Source organism: Haliotis rubra, unplaced genomic scaffold (genome assembly GCF_003918875.1).
Source record: "Haliotis rubra isolate DU_JTF1 unplaced genomic scaffold, ASM391887v1 Scf1436, whole genome shotgun sequence".
In the NCBI taxonomy this organism is placed as follows: Eukaryota; Metazoa; Mollusca; class Gastropoda; order Lepetellida; family Haliotidae; genus Haliotis; species Haliotis rubra.
Genome location: NW_025765377.1, coordinates 15,228 through 36,420, shown reverse-complemented (window position 1 = coordinate 36,420; position 21,193 = coordinate 15,228). Strand labels below are relative to the sequence as shown.

The following is a 21,193-nucleotide window of genomic DNA, read 5'->3' as shown; positions in this document are numbered from 1 at the left end:
CAAACCGGTATCGTCACTGACCAGATATAGCATGGTCACCAGCAACAAACCGGTATCGTCACTGACCAGATATAGCATGGTCACCAGCAACAAACTGGTATCGTCACTGACCAGATAAAGCATGGTCGCCAGCAACAAACCGGTATCGTCACTGACCAGATATAGCATGGTCGCCAGCAACAAACCGGTATCGTCACAGACCAGATATAGCATGATCGCCAGCTACAAACCGGTATCGTCACTGACCAGATATAGCATGGTCACCAGCAACAAACCGGTATCGTCACTGACCAGATATAGCATGGTCACCAGCAACAAACTGGTATCGTCACTGACCAGATATAGCATGGTCACCAGCAACAAACAGGTCACTGACCAGATATAGCATGGTCACCAGCAACAAACAGGTATCGTCACATACTAGATATAGCATGGTAACCAGCAACAAACAGGTATCGTCACATACTAGATATAGCATGGTCGCCAGCAACAAACCGGTATCGTCACTCACCAGATATAGCATCGTCGCCAGCAACAAACCGGTATCGTCACTGACCAGATATAGCATGGTCACCAGCAACAAACCGGTATCGTCACTGACCAGATATAGCATGGTCACCAGCAACAAACAGGTATCGTCACATACTAGATATAGCATGGTCTCTAGCAACAAACCGGTATCGTCACTTACCAGATATAGCATGGTCATCAGCAACAAACAGGTATCGTCACTTACCAGAAATAGCATGGTCGCCAGCAACAAACCGGTATCTTCACTGACCAGATATAGCATGGTCACCAGCAACAAACAGGTATCGTCACTGACCAGATATAGCATGCTCTCTAGCAACAAACCGGTATCGTCACTTACCACATATAGCATGGTCACCAGCAACAAACAGGTATCGTCACTGACCAGATATAGCATGGTCTCTAGCAACAAACCGGTATCGTCACTGACCAGATATAGCATGGTCACCAGCAACAAACTGGTATCTTCACTGACCAGATATACCATGGTAACCAGCAACATCGCTACCTACCTCCTATCACACTGTCACTGTCGACATCGTCACTTACTAATACTAGATATTTCATTGTCAGTAGCAACATGGCCAACATCGCTACCTACCTCCTATCACACTGTCACTGTCGACATCGTCACTTAGTAGATATCTCACTGTCACTAGCAACATGGCCAACATCGCTACTACCTCGTATCATACTGTCACTGTCGACATCGTCACTTAGTAGATATTTCATTGTCACTAGCAACATGGCCAACATCGCTACCTACCTCCTATCACACTGTCACTGTCGACATCGTCACTTAATAGATATCTCACTGTCACTAGCAACATGGCCAACATCGCTACCTACCTCGTATCATACTGTCACTGTCGACATCGTCACTTAGTAGATATTTCATTGTCACTAGCAACATGGCCAACATCGCTACCTACCTCGTATCACACTGTCACTGTCGACATCGTCACTTAGTAGATATCTCACTGTCACTAGCAACATGGCCAACATCGCTACCTACCTCCTATCACACTGTCACTGTCGACATCGTCACTTAGTAGATATTTCATTGTCACTACAACATAGCCAACATCGCTACCTACCTCCTATCACACTGTCACTGTCGATATCGTCACTTAGTAGATATTTCATTGTCACTAGCAACATGGCTACCTACCTCCTATCACACTGTCAATGTTGACATCGTCACTTAGTAGATATTTCATTGTCACTACAACGCGGCCAACATCGCTACCTACCTCCTATCACACTGTCACTGTCGACATCCTCACTTAGTAGATATCTCATTGTCACTAGCAACATGGCCAACATAGCTACCTCCCTCCTATCACACTGTCACTGTCGACATCCTCACTTACTAGATATTTCATTGTCACTAGCAACATGGCCAACATCGCTACCCACCTCCTATCACACTGTCACTGTTGACATCGTCACTTAGTAGATATTTCATTGTAACTACAACATTGCCAACATCGCTACCTACCTCCTATCACACTGTCACTGTCAACATCGTCACTTAGTAGATATTTCATTGTCACTACAACATGGCCAACATCGCTACCTACCTCCTATCAATCTGTCACTGTTGACATCGTCACTTTGTAGATATCTCATTGTCACTAGCAACATAGCCAACATCGCTACCTACCTCCCATCACACTGTCACTGTCTACATCGTCACTTAGTGAATATATCATTGTCACTAGCAACATGGCCAACATCGCTACCTACCTCCTATTGCACTGAAACTGTCAACATCGTCACTTAGTAGATATTTCATTGTCACTACAACATGACCATCATCGCTACCTACCTCCTATCACACTGTCACTGTCGACATCGTCACTTAGTGGATATATCATTGTCACTAGCAACATGGCCAACATCGCTACCTACCTCCTATCACATTGTCACTGTCGACATCGTCACTTACTAGTAGTAGATATCTTATTGTCACTAGCAACATGGCCAACATCGCTACCTACCTCCTATTGCACTGAAACTGTCAACATCGTCACTTAGTAGATATTTCATTGTCACTACAACATGACCATCATCGCTACCTACCTCCTATCACACTGTCACTGTCGACATCGTCACTTAGTAGATATTTCATTGTCACTAGCAACATGGCCAACATCGCTACCTACCTCGTATCACACTTTCACTGTCGACATCGTCACTTAGTAGATATTTACACTTGAAATGAAACACCGAGAACAAGTAGGGTTGGTCTATGTTAACGCTGATCATGTACCGCACGTGCATTTGTTTGACTGTTACATCTACTGCGCTTACCCCCTTGTAATACAAACCAAGGATAGCGATTTGAATCTATGATCGTTTGTTAAACAACTTTTATCCTAAAACAAAATTCTGTGATTTGAATGTTCACTAGCGACATGACCAGCATTGTAACTTACCAGATATTTCATTGTCTCTAGCAACATGGCCAGCATTGTAACTTACCAAATATCTCATTGTCTCTAGCAACATGATTAGCATTGTCATTTACCAGATATTTCATTGTCACTAGCAACATGGCCAGCATTGTCACTTACCAGATATCTCATTGTCACTAGCAACATGGCCAGCATTGTAACTTACCAGATATCTCATTGTCACTAGCAACATGGCCAGCATTGTAAGTTACCAAATATCTCATTGTCTCAAGGAACATGGCCAGCATTGTAACTTACCAGATATCTCATTGTCTCAAGGAACATGACCAGCATTGTCACTTACCAGATATCTCATTGTCTCAAGGAACATGGCCAGCATTGTCACTTACCAGATATCTCATTGTCTCAAGGAACATGGCCAGCATTGTAACTTACCAAATATCTCATTGTCACTAGCAACATGACCAGCATTGTCACTTACCAGATATCTCATTGTCTCAAGGAACATGGCCAGCATTGTAACTTACCAAATATCTCATTGTCACTAGCAACATGACCAGCATTGTCACTTACCAGATATCTCATTGTCTCAAGGAACATGGCCAGCATTGTAACTTACAGGATATTTCATTGTCTCTAGCAACATGGCCAGCATTGTAAGTTACCAAATATCTCATTGTCTCTAGCAACATGACCAGCATTGTCACTTACCAGATATCTCATTGTCAATAGCAACATGGCCAGCATTGTCACTTACCAGATATCTCATTGTCTCAAGGAACATGACCAGCATTGTCACTTACCAGATATCTCATTGTCTCAAGGAACATGGCCAGCATTGTAACTTACCAAATATCTCATTGTCTCAAGGAACATGACCAGCATTGTCACTTACCAGATATCTCATTGTCTCAAGGAACATGACCAGCATTGTCACTTACCAGATATCTCATTGTCTCAAGGAACATGGCCAGCATTGTAACTTACCAAATATCTCATTGTCACTAGCAACATGACCAGCATTGTCACTTACCAGATATCTCATTGTCTCAAGGAACATGGCCAGCATTGTAACTTACCAAATATCTCATTGTCTCAAGGAACATGGCCAGCATTGTAACTTACCAGATATCTCATTGTCTCAAGGAACATGACCAGCATTGTCACTTACCAGATATCTCATTGTCTCAAGGAACATGGCCAGCATTGTAACTTACCAAATATCTCATTGTCACTAGCAACATGACCAGCATTGTCACTTACCAGATATCTCATTGTCTCAAGGAACATGGCCAGCATTGTAACTTACAGGATATTTCATTGTCTCTAGCAACATGGCCAGCATTGTAAGTTACCAAATATCTCATTGTCTCTAGCAACATGACCAGCATTGTCACTTACCAGATATCTCATTGTCAATAGCAACATGGCCAGCATTGTCACTTACCAGATATTTCAATGTCTCTAGCAACATGACCAGCATTGTCACTTACCAGATATTTCATTGTCTCCAGCAACATGGCCAGCATTGTAAGTTACCAAATATCGCATTGTCTCTAGCACCATGACCAGCATTGTCACTTACCAGATATTTCATTGTCTCAAGGAACATGACCAGCATTGTCACTTACCAGATATCTCATTGTCTCAAGGAACATGACCAGCATTGTCACTTACCAGATATCTCATTGTCAATAGCAACATGGCCAGCATTGTAACTTACCACTTATTTCAATGTCTCTAGCAACATGACCAGCATTGTCACTTACCAGATATCTCATTGTCTCCAGGAACAAGGCCAGCATTGTAACTTACAGGATATTTCATTGTCTCCAGGAACAAGGCCAGCATTGTAACTTACAGGATATTTCATTGTCTGTAGCAACATGGCCAGCATTGTCACTTACCAGATATTCCATTGTCACTAGCAACATAGCCAACATTGTCACTTACCAGATATCTCATTGTCACTAGCAACATGACCAGCATTGTCACTTACCAGATATTTCATTGTCTCTAGCAACATGGCCAGCATTGTCACTTACCAGATATTTCATTGTCACTAGCAACATGACCAGCATTGTCACTTACCAGATATTTCATTGTCACTAGCAACATGACCAGCATTGTCACTTACCAGATATTTCATTGTCACTAGCAACATGACCAGCTTTGTCACTTACCAGATATTTCATTGTCTCTAGCAACATGGCCAGCATTGTAAGTTACCAAATATCTCATTGTCACTAGCAACATGGCCAGCATTGTCACTTACCAGATATTTCATTTTCTCTAGCAACATGACCAGCATTGTCACTTACCAGATATCTCATTGTCTCAAGGAACATGGTCAGCATTGTAACTTACCAGATATTTCATTGTCTCTAGCAACATGGCCAGCATTGTAAGTTACCAAATATCTCATTGTCTCTAGCAACATGACCAGCATTGTCACTTACCAGATATTTCATTGTCACTAGCAACATTGCCAGCATTGTAACTTACCAGATATCTCATTGTCACTAGCAACATGACCAGCATTGTCACTTACCAGATATTTCATCGTCACTAGCAACATGGCCAGCATTGTAACTTACCAGATATCTCATTGTCACTAGCAACATGACCAGCATTGTCACTTACCAGATATTTCATTGTCACTAGCAACATGACCAGCATTGTCACTTACCAAATATCTCATTGTCACTAGGAACATGACCAGCTTTGTCACTTACCAGATATTTCATTGTCACTAGCAACATTGCCAGCATTGTAACTTACCAAATATCTCATTGTCTCTAGCAACATGACCAGCATTGTCACTTACCAGATATTTCATTGTCACTAGCAACATGGCCAGCATTGTAACTTACCAAATATCTCATTGTCACTAGGAACATGAAAGCATTGTCACTTACCAGATATTTCATTGTCACTAGCAACATGGCCAGCATTGTCACTTACCATGATATATCATGGTCTCTAGCAATATGACCAGCATTGTCACTTACCAGATATTTCATTGTCACTAGCAACATGGCCAGCATTGTAACTTACCAGATATTTCATTGTCTCTAGCAACATGACCAGCATTGTCACTTACCAGATATTTCATTGTCTCCAGCAACATGGCCAGCATTGTAACTTACCAGATATTTCATTGTCTCTAGCAACATGGCCAGCATTGTCACTTACCAAATATCTCATTGTCAATAGCAACATGATTGGCATTGTCACTTACCAGATATTTCATTGTCACTAGCAACATGACCAGCATTGTCACTTACCAGATATCTCATTGTCTCTAGCAACATGGCCAGCATTGTCACTTACCAGATATCTCATTGTCTCTAGGAACATGACCAGCATTGTCACTTACCAGATATTTCATTGTCTGTAGCAACATGGCCAGCATTGTCACTTACCAGATATTTCATTGTCACTAGCAACATGACCAGCATTGTCACTTACCAAATATCTCATTGTCTCTAGCAACATGATTAGCATTGTCACTTACCAGATATCTCATTGTCACTAGCAACATGACCAGCATTGTCACTTACCAGATATTTCATTGTCTGTAGCAACATGGCCAGCATTGTCACTTACCAGATATTTCATTGTCACTAGCAACATGGCCAGCATTGTCACTTACCAGATATCTCATTGTCACTAGGAACATGACCAGCATTGTCACTTACCAGATATTTCATTGTCTGTAGCAACATGGCCAGCATTGTCACTTTCTTACTAGATATTTCATTGTCTCTAGCAACATGGCCAACATTGTAACTTACCAAATATCTCATTTTAAATAGGAACATGATCAGCATTGTCACTTACCAGATATCTCATTGTCACTAGCAACATGACCAGCATTGTCACTTACCAGATATCTCATTGTCTCTAGCAATATGGCCAGCATTGTAACTTACCAGATATTTCATTGTCTCTAGCAACATGGCCAGCATTGTCACTTTACCAAATATCTCATTGTCAATAGCAACATGATTGGCATTGTCACTTACCAGATATCTCATTGTCACTAGCAACATGGCCAGCAGTTTAACTTACCAGATATTTCAACGTCTCTAGCAACATGGCCAGCATTGTAACTTACAGGATATTTCATGGTCTCTAGCAACATGGCCAGCATTGTCACTTACCAGATATTTCATTGTCACTAGCAACATGACCAGCATTGTCACTTACCAGATATCTCATTGTCACTAGGAACATGACCAGCATTGTCACTTACTACAGATATTTCATTGTCACTAGCAACATGACCAGCATTGTCACTTACCAGATATTTCATTGTCTCTAGCAACATGACCAGCATTGTCACTTACCAGATATTTCATTGTCACTAGCGACATGACCAGCATTGTCACTTACCAGATATTTCATTGTCACTAGCAACATGACCAGCATTGTCACTTACCAGATATTTCATTGTCTCTAGCAACATGACCAGCATTGTCACTTACCAGATATTTCATGGTCTCCAGCAACATGACCAGCATTGTCACTTACCAGATATTTCATGGTCTCTAGCAACATGACCAGCATTGTCACTTACCAGGTATTTCATTGTCACTAGGAACATGACCAGCATTGTCACTTACCAGATATTTCATGGTCTCTAGCAACATGACCAGCATTGTCACTTACCAGATATTTCATTGTCACTAGCAACATGACCAGCATTGTCACTTACCAGATATTTCATTGTCACTAGCAACATGACCAGCATTGTCACTTACCAGATATTTCATTGTCTCTAGCAACATGACCAGCATTGTCACTTACCAGATATTTCATTGTCTCTAGCAACATGACCAGCATTGTCACTTACCAGATATTTCATGGTCTCTAGCAACATGACCAGCATTGTCACTAGGATATTTCATGGTCTCTAGCAACATGACCAGCATTGTCACTTACCAGGTATTTCATTGTCACTAGGAACATGACCAGCATTGTCACTTACCAGATATTTCATTGTCTCTAGCAACATGACCAGCATTGTCACTTACCAGATATTTCATTGTCACTAGGAACATGACCAGCATTGTCACTTACCAGATATTTCATTGTCACTAGCAACATGACCAGCATTGTCACTTACCAGGTATTTCATTGTCACTAGGAACATGACCAGCATTGTCACTTACCAGATATCTCATTGTCACTAGCAACATGGCCAGCATTGTCACCTACCAGATATTTCATTGTCTCCAGCAACATGGCCAGCATTGTAACTTACCAGATATTTCATTGTCTCTAGCAACATGGCCAGCATTGTAACTTACCAGATATTTCATTGTCTCTAGCAACATGGCCAGCATTGTCACTTACCAAATATCTCATTGTCAATAGCAACATGATTGGCATTGTCACTTCACCAGATATTTCATTGTCACTAGCAACATGACCAGCATTGTCACTTACCAGATATCTCATTGTCTCTAGCAACATGGCCAGCATTGTCACTTACCAGATATCTCATTGTCTCTAGCAACATGACCAGCATTGTCACTTACCAGATATTTCATTGTCTGTAGCAACATGGCCAGCATTGTCACTTACCAGATATTTCATTGTCACTAGCAACATGACCAGCATTGTCACTTACCAAATATCTCATTGTCTCTAGCAACATGATTAGCATTGTCACTTACCAGATATCTCATTGTCTCTAGGAACATGACCAGCATTGTCACTACCGGATATTTCATTGTCTGTAGCAACATGGCCAGCATTGTCACTTACCAGATATTTCATTGTCTCTAGCAACATGGCCAGCATTGTCACTTACCAGATATCTCATTGTCACTAGGAACATGACCAGCATTGTCACTTACCAGATATTTCATTGTCTGTAGCAACATGGCCAGCATTGTCACTTACTAGATATTTCATTGTCTCTAGCAACATGGCCAACATTGTAACTTACCAAATATCTCATTTTAAATAGGAACATGATCAGCATTGTCACTTACCAGATATCTCATTGTCACTAGCAACATGACCAGCATTGTCACTTACCAGATATCTCATTGTCTCTAGCAATATGGCCAGCATTGTAACTTACCAGATATTTCATTGTCTCTAGCAACATGGCCAGCATTGTCACTTACCAAATATCTCATTGTCAATAGCAACATGATTGGCATTGTCACTTACCAGATATCTCATTGTCACTAGCAACATGGCCAGCAGTTTAACTTACCAGATATTTCAACGTCTCTAGCAACATGGCCAGCATTGTAACTTACAGGATATTTCATGGTCTCTAGCAACATGGCCAGCATTGTCACTTACCAGATATTTCATTGTCACTAGCAACATGACCAGCATTGTCACTTACCAGATATCTCATTGTCACTAGGAACATGACCAGCATTGTCACTTACCAGATATTTCATTGTCACTAGCAACATGACCAGCATTGTCACTTACCAGATATTTCATTGTCTCTAGCAACATGACCAGCATTGTCACTTACCAGATATTTCATTGTCACTAGCGACATGACCAGCATTGTCACTTACCAGATATTTCATTGTCACTAGCAACATGACCAGCATTGTCACTTACCAGATATTTCATTGTCTCTAGCAACATGACCAGCATTGTCACTTACCAGATATTTCATGGTCTCCAGCAACATGACCAGCATTGTCACTTACCAGATATTTCATGGTCTCTAGCAACATGACCAGCATTGTCACTTACCAGGTATTTCATTGTCACTAGGAACATGACCAGCATTGTCACTTACCAGATATTTCATGGTCTCTAGCAACATGACCAGCATTGTCACTTACCAGATATTTCATTGTCACTAGCGACATGACCAGCATTGTCACTTACCAGATATTTCATTGTCACTAGCAACATGACCAGCATTGTCACTTACCAGATATTTCATTGTCTCTAGCAACATGACCAGCATTGTCACTTACCAGATATTTCATGGTCTCTAGCAACATGACCAGCATTGTCACTTACCAGATATTTCATGGTCTCTAGCAACATGACCAGCATTGTCACTTACCAGATATTTCATGGTCTCTAGCAACATGACCAGCATTGTCACTTACCAGATATTTCATTGTCACTAGGAACATGGCCAGCATTGTCACTTACCAGATATTTCATTGTCTCTAGCAACATGACCAGCATTGTCACTTACCAGGTATTTCATTGTCACTAGGAACATGACCAGCATTGTCACTTACCAGATATTTCATTGTCACTAGCAACATGACCAGCATTGTCACTTACCAGGTATTTCATTGTCACTAGGAACATGACCAGCATTGTCACTTACCAGATATCTCATTGTCACTAGCAACATGGCCAGCATTGTCACCTACCAGATATTTCATTGACACTAGCAATATGGCCAACATTGTCACTTACCAGATATCTCATTTTCACTAGCAACATGGCCAACATTGTCACTTACCAGATATTTCATTGACAGTAGCAATATGGCCAACATTGTCACTTACCAGATATTTCATTGTCACTAGCAACATGACCAGTATTGCCAATTTCCAGATATCTGATTGTCACTAGCAACATGGCCAGCATTGTCACTTACCAGATATTTCATTGTCACTAGCAACATGGCCAGCATTGTCACCTACCAGATATTTCATTGACACTAGCAATATGGCCAACATTGTCACTTACCAGATATCTCATTGTCACTAGCAACATGGCCAACATTGTCACTTACCAGATATTTCATTGACAGTAGCAATATGGCCAACATTGTCACTTACCAGATATTTCATTGTCACTAGCAACATGACCAGCATTGTCACTTACCAGGTATTTCATTGTCACTAGCAACATGACCAGCATTGTCACTTACCAGATATTTCATTGACACTAGCAATATGGCCAACATTGTCACTTACCAGATATCTCATTGCTACTAGCAACATGACCAGCATTGTCACACATTGGAACACCCAACATCTTCCCGCCTTGGTCAATCGTGCAGCCATCTTCTGGAGGAAGAATCGAATTGCATGCTTTCATTTTTGTCAATTCATTTCCGTTACATGAAAAATGAGTCACTCTTTGGTACACAAGTTTGTTGCTCAGTGTTGTTGACAGATATGTCACGATTATGAAAAAAGTTTATTCACTTTTGTATTGTTTTGTCCTTTGCATTTAATGCACTATTTGACAGTGTCGGGATTTCTAAAGTGATAATAGAGTATATATGTTTGGTTGCTTGTGGATCACCATCACATCATATACATTTTATATATTTATATCTTTAGGCTATACACATATAGTATTATGCATCATTTTACTTATAATTTGCCATACCTACATCTATGTATCATATCATCATATGTATATATATCACATCATATCCATTTTGTATATTTATATCTTTAGATTATACACATATAGTATTATGTATCATTTTACTTATGACTTGCCACACCTACATCTATGTATCATATCATCATATGTATATACAGTAAAACATGGATATAGCGAACACGGATATAGCGTACAAACGGATATAGCGAACAAATTTAAAAGTCCCGTCAATAGTCCTTTATAATATCATTAAAATTATACGCGAATAACGAACTCGTGAGTAGCGAATTAACGGCTATAGCGAACTGATTTACTACCCCCAAGACCCAATATTAACGACGTGATTAGCGAACTCACTCAGTGTCAGCTCAGCGACTTAGCGGTATACATCAAGCGGCAAACATGTCCGGGAGTTAGTCACAGGGAAGTCAGCAAAGATCCTGATGTTTGTAGACAATTGTCCTGCCCATCCTTTTGTGAAACACCGGACACGCGTAAAAATGGTCTTCCTTCCACCGAACACTAAGTGTTATGTCAATGTACATGTACAAGAATAAAGATTTGTAGCCTCAGCATATACATGTCTCTACATCTCTACTCTACATGAAGAATGTCGTAAGTCAAGGAGATGTTTCATTAGTGAGTGAGTGAGTGAGTTTAGTTTTACGCCGCACTCAGCAATATTCCAGCTATATGGCGGCGGTCTGTAAATAATCGAGTCTGGACCAGACAATCTAGTGATCAACAGCATGAGCATCGATCTGCGCATTTGGGAACCGATGACATGTGTCAACCAAGTCAGCGAGCCTGACCACCCGATCCCGTTAGTCGCCTCTTACGACAAGCATAGTCGCCTTGTACGGCAAGCTGAAGACCTATTCTACCCCGGATCTTCACGGGCCAGATGTTTCATTACTTATTGTGAGGTCAAGTGTGTTGATAGGAACTCCCTGACCTCTCTGTATAGATAATACACCATTATTTTCCCAAAGAAAACCTAAACCATAGGAGTTAAGTAGTTTTTGCAAACACATGTATGTGAGGCCCATGTAATGTAACTGTGTTGATATAATCTCGTTTACGTACTGTCACGTCGTTAGTGGCACCTTTTGTCAGGGATGGATACACGTTTTCACCAATATCTATCTGCCGCATGAAATTTCACAAGACATTAAAACGACCGCTCTCAAATAATACTGCTACGTTTATCGGTCACTTTCCAATACAAATTTACAAAATATTGTGTGAAATTGCTCATATGCTTCCCACGTGTGCGAAGTACGCATTGTGTCGGGAACGCACGTTAGCTCTCCAAATCATCATCATCATGAAAACCTGAATATAACTTTTATGACAACAATAGTCAAGTCCCGTTAATTTTAACCCCCTGGATGCCACAGGGACATATATGTCCTTTCCCTTCAACACTCAATTTCAAGACCAATAAAAATCAAAATATCCCACGCACACAAAGACACTTCACAGTTTCGAATTCTGCGGGAAATTTCCCGTTTCTTGATACCATCCACTATTATTTTAGACAAAGCTCAAGTGCTGAAAATGACCTTTCAAAATAGACTTCATCGAAAATGTCGCCATTTTTGACACAGTACGAAATCGCGATTCACAGCGTTATTTGTTGTATGCTTTGAAATGTGAAAATCGGATAATTACTGGGAGTATTGAATAAAAAAACCAACATAATAATGAACACTGATATCACTTTAACATGAAATCGCTAATGATAATTCTGAAACGTTGCCGATGAATCTAGAATCGGTTGGGATGTTTTCGAAAATACACTTACACGAACGCCGTAGAGCGCTTTCCGCCATATTGGATAGTGTTTACAAAATCACGTTTCGCAAAGGCCGGTATTGAGACGCCTATTACATCATGTATATTTCATATTCAGCTTCGAAAAATGCATCACTGAATTCCCCATACATTTTAGAATCAAACTGCAACTGGTCTTTGTCACCAATACCAACTGTCCAGATAAAATGAGACGAAACATATTGGGTGTGAAAACGAACGCTGTGCTCGAAAGACTGCGCTGGTTCGAAATGTAAACAAGGACAAATTCCGATTTTACACTGCGTAGCATTTACTTAAATTTTCCAACATTAATCCGTCTATTCATTGCTGGCAATGGCTCAATACCTTTGGAATATGCATGGAAAGAGTATCGTAGTAATAAATAGGAAATTATAAATAGAACAATGCAATGATTTGATAATTCATAAGAAATTGTCAAAGTTTCCGTGCAGCGTGACGCAATGACTGACGCAAAATCACGCAGAACGACAAGTGTAATTATCAGCATTTCTGGCTTCTTCTCTTACTTACAGTGAAAACGATAAAAACATATCGTAATCGAACCATTTTACATTACGTCACAATGTAAGCGACGTCACGATGCATGTCAGTTGTCATCGCCTCGTACAGCCTCCTACAGTAAACTACTGCGTTGCATCCCGTTTCTTGGTTTGCAGTTGCTTCACTCACCTAACATCACTGGTGGAAACATTACGTTTATGTTTTCTGACGTTTTAAATGTCTAAATTCGACTCGCAAGTTTTCAGCGACACGGTAACGTTCGCAATGTTTACATTCCCACAATGCAATCGTGGAATGTCGCTAGACTACTCAGCTTCGTCTGGATGTACTGATCTAAACATACGTTGGTAGTAGAAATGCGACGTTCACATGGTTTACGTTAATCACAGATGTAATTAAAATACTTTAGAGAAGATATTAAATCCGAACGTAAACCGTCATGAAACTGTTTATCATTTGTTTTTTCTGGTAACGTTCGTCTTAACGTAGGGGGGCAGACACATCAATAGAACAGCGCGCCAGTTAGCCCTGTGCGAGGATTCTTAATTTAGGTCACCGACACCGTCGTTTGTTTTCTGCCTTAAATTAATCGTAATTATCCTTAGAAAGTATTAAATTTGGCATCTTAGAAAAGAAATACAGTTCGCTCTACCACCATGTATAGTGTAATAAAACACACTTTCTCCCTGAACTATTATGACGTTAAAGCACTCGGACGCAAGCGTCCTCGTGCTTTAACTATAATAGTTCAGGGCAAAAGTAATTATTCTTTGCAAGTTTTTGATTGTTTGAATAATATTAACATAAGAAATTGACACATTTAGTGCAGCACATTATATTCTAAACTTTTACACAAGTGTTAGAAGATCAAACGTAGTCATAACTGCAATTACTTTAGTTCCTATGATGTACAATATTCAATGCATTTGAACGAATATTGCAGTTTCACACGAACAGGTTAATGAACGGCGATTTGATTAAACCTTATAAGTAAAAATGCTATTATTTAATGAAAATGATTTAAGTATGTTATGAAATGTATATGCACACACATTTAAAGGAATTGTCTTGTTCTTTGCACATTTTTTGTGTCGTTTTATAGAGAAAACAATGATGTATATTGATTGGCCAGGTGCGCGTTTGTCGGAAACGTTTTATGATTCACGGTCATTGTTTTCGATAATATAATCAATTCATATTCGATTTAAAAATATTGTGATGACAGGATATCAAATCTAACTATATTTATACGAAAATTGTTTATAAATATATAAATCATGTCATGTCTTAATTTGGACAAATCTTACATCCATATTCTAATATATAGTACGTACTAGATTCATATATAAAAAGCTATCTTTTTTGCATCTTCCATTGCATACTTATGACGAGAAACAGACACATAATCATAAATAAAGAAAATTCTTATCCTAAACAAAATATTCGTGTGTTGTGAAATGTTATTTTTCATTTACGTTAAATCGATGCCAAACAGGTGCGCGTGTTGCTCATGATAAGATACACAGTCAAACTGTGTTGATATATTCAGGACACTATTAAAATGGAAGAACCAGTCATTTTATGTTTTGTCTAAAGAGTGTTAAATTCTGACGTTGAAGCCGAGACCTTTCACACAATTAATGGAAGTTAGGTAAGATATAGACTTATCAGCAAGCCAATGTCGTCTTTTTCCGACGTCGCAAAATGCACAAAACACGCAATGACGTCAACTAAAATGTTGTATTATTTTCAGCAATTTCATTACATTTGAAGATATGGCTAGTACTTTGGTAATAACGATGCAAAATTAGTCAAAATACATCTACACAAACAGGAGAATATGGGAATCTAAGAACTAACATATATATCGGATAGGGCCATCCAAATCGCTATTATGTGCTTTCACATGTAGTACGTTGTCATCTTTTCTTATAAATTGTGAAACTAACAAAGCGTATCCGCTCTTATTGGGGAACTTTGAATTGGAATAGTTTGGTTCACCGTGAACACAAAATAACGAAAATATAGCGTCCGTATCCACAACAAATACTCTCCATGTGATCTGAGTTACATTGACCTAGTATTAAGCATAACGGAGTTATGCCCCCTTATCATTATACGTGTATGACCTCTCTGTCGTCGTTTGACGTCGTAGAAGAAAATCAATTTTTGACATTTATTGCGATTCATTTTAAATGTTGAGCGCATAATGTTATGCATAAGCACATAAATCCAATTCATATACACTCATGTCGTTCAGATATCAGGCTGTATTTTCTTCGCTCACACTTTCCGTAAAGATGCGAAAATAAAAAAATCGTAGCACAGTGCTTTTATCGGTGCGCGATAAAGAGCGGAGAAATTTACTGTTTTTTAACGCATAACAAAAATTTGGACAACATTTAGCAAGGTCTATTTCTCAAACCGCAGAGGTAGTTGTACTTATATTTATACCAACGGATAGGAAATTTAATATTCTACATTTCTGTGTAATTTTATAGCCTTACGTACATCCAGGACCACGCGAGCGCAATTCTCGCACAACGTTCACTTTTCAAACTGTATGAAAATGTGCGCCTGAAAAAAAACTCGGCATCAAGGGGGTTAATCCGACCTCCGTTAATCCGACCTCCGTTTATCCGACCTCTGTTTATCCGACCTCTGTTTATCCGACCTCTGTTAATCCGACCTCTGTTAATCCGACCTCTGTTAATCCGACCTCCGTTTATCCGACCTCCGTTTATCCGACAATCATTTGACCGAGATTGCAAGCTTTGTTGAGCATCATCTGGACACGTTCAGCGTGGCTGATCTTGATGCGCTTGAAAATATCCAACAAACTCTTAGGAAAATCACGAGCAAGGCTGAATGTCAGAAAAGCATCAAAGACTTTTTCGTCAGTAAAATAGTGTATCATACGGGCTCCGTCACACGTTTACGGAAGCGTGTACTTGAATGTGAAACATGTGAGTAAATGGTTTTATTCGTAAAATTTATACCTGTGTTTGATATTGCAAATGAGATTTATGGATGTTGGGTATTTTTATGTTATGTGCTAACAAAATACATGAACTCTGAATTGATTATCGTTTTAGTATTATTACAGTGACTTAGGGGATATGAATCATGATTGTCCTGTTTTCGACCATGGACGTGCTCTGTCCTCGAATTGGCGTGCAACGGACGATGTCGGATGGACGGGACTTGACTGTATACATGTTCGCATTAACGATAGTATATAAAATCATTTTATGTCATACTGACTTGTAAAATTGCGCTATTTATGTACACCGTTGATTCACAGTACATTCTGCAAGTCGTAGATGACCCATTAATCTCCAAGGTGCATGTTATCAGTGACTTGTTCACGTGAACATTTGTAACAATAACCACTATCTGGTGAACCATAAATATTATGGATGACAACTTCTTCTTCATTGTATGTCACAACGTTTCTGGGCTATTCCTTGCCCCTTCGTCAGGTGAATTGTAACAAACAAGATACATCAACGAGTATATATACCAAATGTACAAGGAGCCAGTGTTGCATGTATATACAATAAATTGGATAAGAAACGGGAGATGAAAGAGTGAGATGTACAGATAATGGGTATGTTTATACAAGGGAAGAGCTTATACAAGTGATTAGCAGATGTGGGTAGAAGCCAGTAATGAGCTAATTGACTTCCCAGGCACTGGGGCGGTACACTCCTTGATCCCTGTTCAGCTGCGGTTGTAATTGTCTTATCGTTAAAGACTCTCACTAATAGTTTGCGCTTGCGCCAATCATGGACATTAGTGGTCAAAATGGTTGATTGGACCAACTTCTAAATGCCTCTCAAGAACCTAACCACTATCTGCCGTTCACATTAATCATAAGTCATTAAAATACCTTCAGAAAAGAGCTTCCACTTCACATCGGGTGTAGCGCCATAGGTTTAAGGTTAACACATCCTGCCTAGTTCTGATTGTAATATTTACCGAGTGTACTCACAGTGTTTTTATCATTGAGGTTATCTCTGCACGTTATCTCGAGTATCAACTTACGTAGAAACCTTGATATTTGACCTTTCCTATCACAATGACAGACAGACAGACTTATTACAGTAGAAGGCCTCGGGCCCAAAATACAGTATTGAAATTGACTGATAATATATATTGCATGCATTAATTTTAGTTTAAAAAAATGAATTTACACGACGTTTGTTGAACACTTTGTACAGGAACATAGCTGTAGCTTGGGTTGTTTTATATCAACGGATTGCATAAGCTGAGCGAATTTATGCAAAGTTGGATTTTCAAAGAAATATTGGTTGATATACAATCAGTGGCCAAAAGTCTGTTCGCACCGGTGACGTCACGGCTATTTCTAGCGGAGTCGGGTCCCCTTTTAAAATTCGCGTATCTATGTAAATAATAAAGGTACTCACCTCAAATTTTCAGAATTTAGAGATATGACCCTGTGCTCTTAGGACATCTCGGAGTCGTCTTTGTAAACTGTCATATAGACGACGAATGTAAACGGGACTAAGCCCAGTCCAAATGTCATTCACCACACGGATGAGATCTTGTCTGGAGTTAATGTCACCTAATCTGGCTTTGAGTTGATATTTAACATTTTTCCATACATTTTCAATGATATTGAGATCTGGACTTTGTGGGGGCCACGGCAAAGTCGGAATATGATTTTCCTGTTTCCAACGGTTAGCCCGAATGGACACATGACAAGGGGCATTGTCTTCTTGGAAAATCCAATTCCGGTTGACAAAATGCCTGGCAACTACAGGCCACAAGTGGTTATCAAGAATGGCAATGCACTTATCAGTGTTCATGTTGCCATCAACGACAGTTAAAGTTCCCACTCCATACGCAGACACACACCCCCAAAACATCACTGAAAACTTCGAATTTCGTTCATGATCGGTACGAACCCCCAAACAATCGGATTGTAACCGCTCATGCGACTTTCTCCACACATAAACTTTTCTGTCTATCCCAATCTGGACTTGTGTCTCATCACTGAAAATGACATTATCCCACTCATTTCTTCCCCAATGCAATTTTGTCCGACAAAATCGGCGTCTCTTCTCTCTGTTAACACGAGAAATGGTGATTTTCTTGCTTACCACATGTCTACGGTACCCCTCAGTGAACAATCTTCTTCTGACAGTGCGATAAGACAGTGTAGTCTGTCCCTGATTGTTATATTTTGCTGTCAAATCCCCAAGTGTTTGCCGGCGATTTCTTTTCACAAGACGAAAAAGCCGTCGTTCACTTCTCGGCAACGATTTAACTGAACCTCGCTCCCGAAAACGTTTTAAAATTTTCTGAATTGTTCTTGGGTTGATACCTGTCAAATCAGCAATTTTGTAGCTTGATTGGCCTTGCTGTTTCAAGTCAACAATTAAATTTCTTTGGTCAGGTGTCAATTCTCGGTTGACAGGCGGCATGATAGCAGACGACAAAAATATAAACAAAGCAAGGGAGATAATCGCATATTATCGGTGCTAAACATATTTTGTGACCTGTGAAATTTGTACCCCAAATCACATTACGATTGGTGGCTTATCAGCACGGCGAAACGCTCTCAAAGTCAACCTACCCCTCAAAACATGGGCAACGTAACATGTTTTGCGAACAGACTTTTGGCCATTGACTGTATATGTTATCCGTAGATTGTGATGCTTGGCACAACACAGTAGAACATGGTATTGATCCTCGATGAACTTTGTATTATTAGTTGTGCACATTTCACATAATCTTTGGCTGCGGGGTATATTTTTATGACGTGCGATTAACAATGGCCGTGACCTTTTCATTAACTCAAGAGCAGATAATTTTACTTTATACGCAAGATGGGAGTGGTTTCCCTTGGCATATGCCGTTGCCGTACAGTCTGTCATGCCCATTGCAGAGCTCAACATACTGATATCTCTTTTCGGTCATGGAGTGATTTTGTCTTAGTTTATCATTAAAGTAATCTACAAGTAGATACAAGTTAACGTGCAAAATCAAGTTTCTTTCTCATCCATAAATCTAAATTTGATTATGCAATTTAAATACATGTATATACAAGTAGTCATCAAATAGGGATATACACATGATGAGGCATTAAAGATATTTATCAACGCAATAGGGTTAAATAATTAATATACTGTGAATACGTATTTAATAACTACTCTCTTGAAATATTATTTAATACACGTATTTCCCTGCCATGCATTCTTTACAACACTTCTGTAGCCATTATTTTATTGTATTTTATTCTCGGATATATTTAGGATTTTACAACCACCCCCAACCCCACCGCCACCAACAGCTGCGTTTTAAACAATGTCTCATTGACAACCATTGGCAAATCATACATTTAGGTGTTATATCATAAGGAAATACCGTTTATATTTGTTATTTTAAGTTCCATAATTAAGTCACTAAATCTAGATTCAAATTTATTCATGTATTTTTTCGTATTTCAGTATTTTCATAAAACATGGGTAGGTATTTCTGTGGTTGCAATATCACATTCTCAGTTCATAAATCAAGACAGTTAGAATGTAGAAAAATATATGCTATCGTCCACGTAATCGGTTCTTTCTAAGATTTCTGGGACTTTTTCATGAAAATTCTGCAAGGTGCGATTGAGGGAGGTATGTATTGTGTGCTGGGACCAGTATCACTTTTTATTTGCGAAGCATGCTATGCGCACTTTCAGACAACTGTAGACGGGAGTCGAGTTTAAGAAATTCGTACCTCCACCGTTGAAGGGTTCGATCTTAGCTAAGATCGCGATCTTAAATACATGCCGTCTTACAATCGCTCTAAGATCGGCTTTGTGCAAGTGGATTAGGGCAATTGTATGGTGATTGTAAAGTTGATTGTAGGGGCCTAAGATTGATTGTAACTAAGATTGCTCTGTGCAAGTGGGCCCAGATTCTATTCATAGGTTGAAGTTGTTGCAACGGAATTTAGCCATATACTTGATAAGATAAGGTTGGATGTCACTTGTAAGGTTCTTTTTAACATCAAGGAGAGATTTAAACAGCTTGTAGTTGCAACATTTTGAGTTGCCATGTAGGAGTGAGTGCGAGTCCTGAATTAGATTATCTTTCAGTCGTTGCTTAAATTCCAATAAGAACAGATCAATGTTTCCCATTTCGTGCTGTAGACACACTTGTCCAAATCCCAGTTAAAGAGCATATTTGTAATCCCAGAAGCCCAAGTATAGCGACCTGTATCAGAGATGGATGTAATCATATAGTATGATTGGTAAGGGAGTCTTGAAGGTTCCTGATGGATAGGTCTGCACTAAAATATAATAGCTTTTGTCATATAAATTAGCTGTAAGTAGATTGTGCCACATTCTCCAAGAGCATGTTGTTCGGTGTAGCTTTGGTCAGTCCAAGAAACCTTTTGCAGAATTGAATGTGAACAGTCTCGATGATTTTCTGATGTGTTTGTACCCCATATTTCAGCTCCATAGCATAGTATAGGAACTACTATGCTTTCATACAATATAGAAAGGTCACAAAAGTTGAATATACCAA

At 39.5% G+C, this 21,193-nt stretch overlaps 1 protein-coding gene across 1 annotated transcript in view; it reads right to left on the bottom strand.

Annotated features, from left to right (window-relative positions):
- The window catches only part of LOC124269286, a 36,216-nt gene extending 18,564 nt beyond the window's left edge, over nt 1-17,652 (bottom strand). The window contains exons 1-2 of the mRNA XM_046704290.1: nt 17,542-17,652; nt 10,889-10,981 (exon numbers count right to left, since the gene is read on the bottom strand). Coding sequence (XP_046560246.1) covers nt 10,889-10,978 — 90 coding nt within the window. The 5' untranslated portion in view covers nt 10,979-10,981; nt 17,542-17,652. The remainder of the gene's footprint in view (nt 1-10,888; nt 10,982-17,541) is intronic.
- Nucleotides 17,653-21,193: the final 3,541 nt, after the last annotated feature.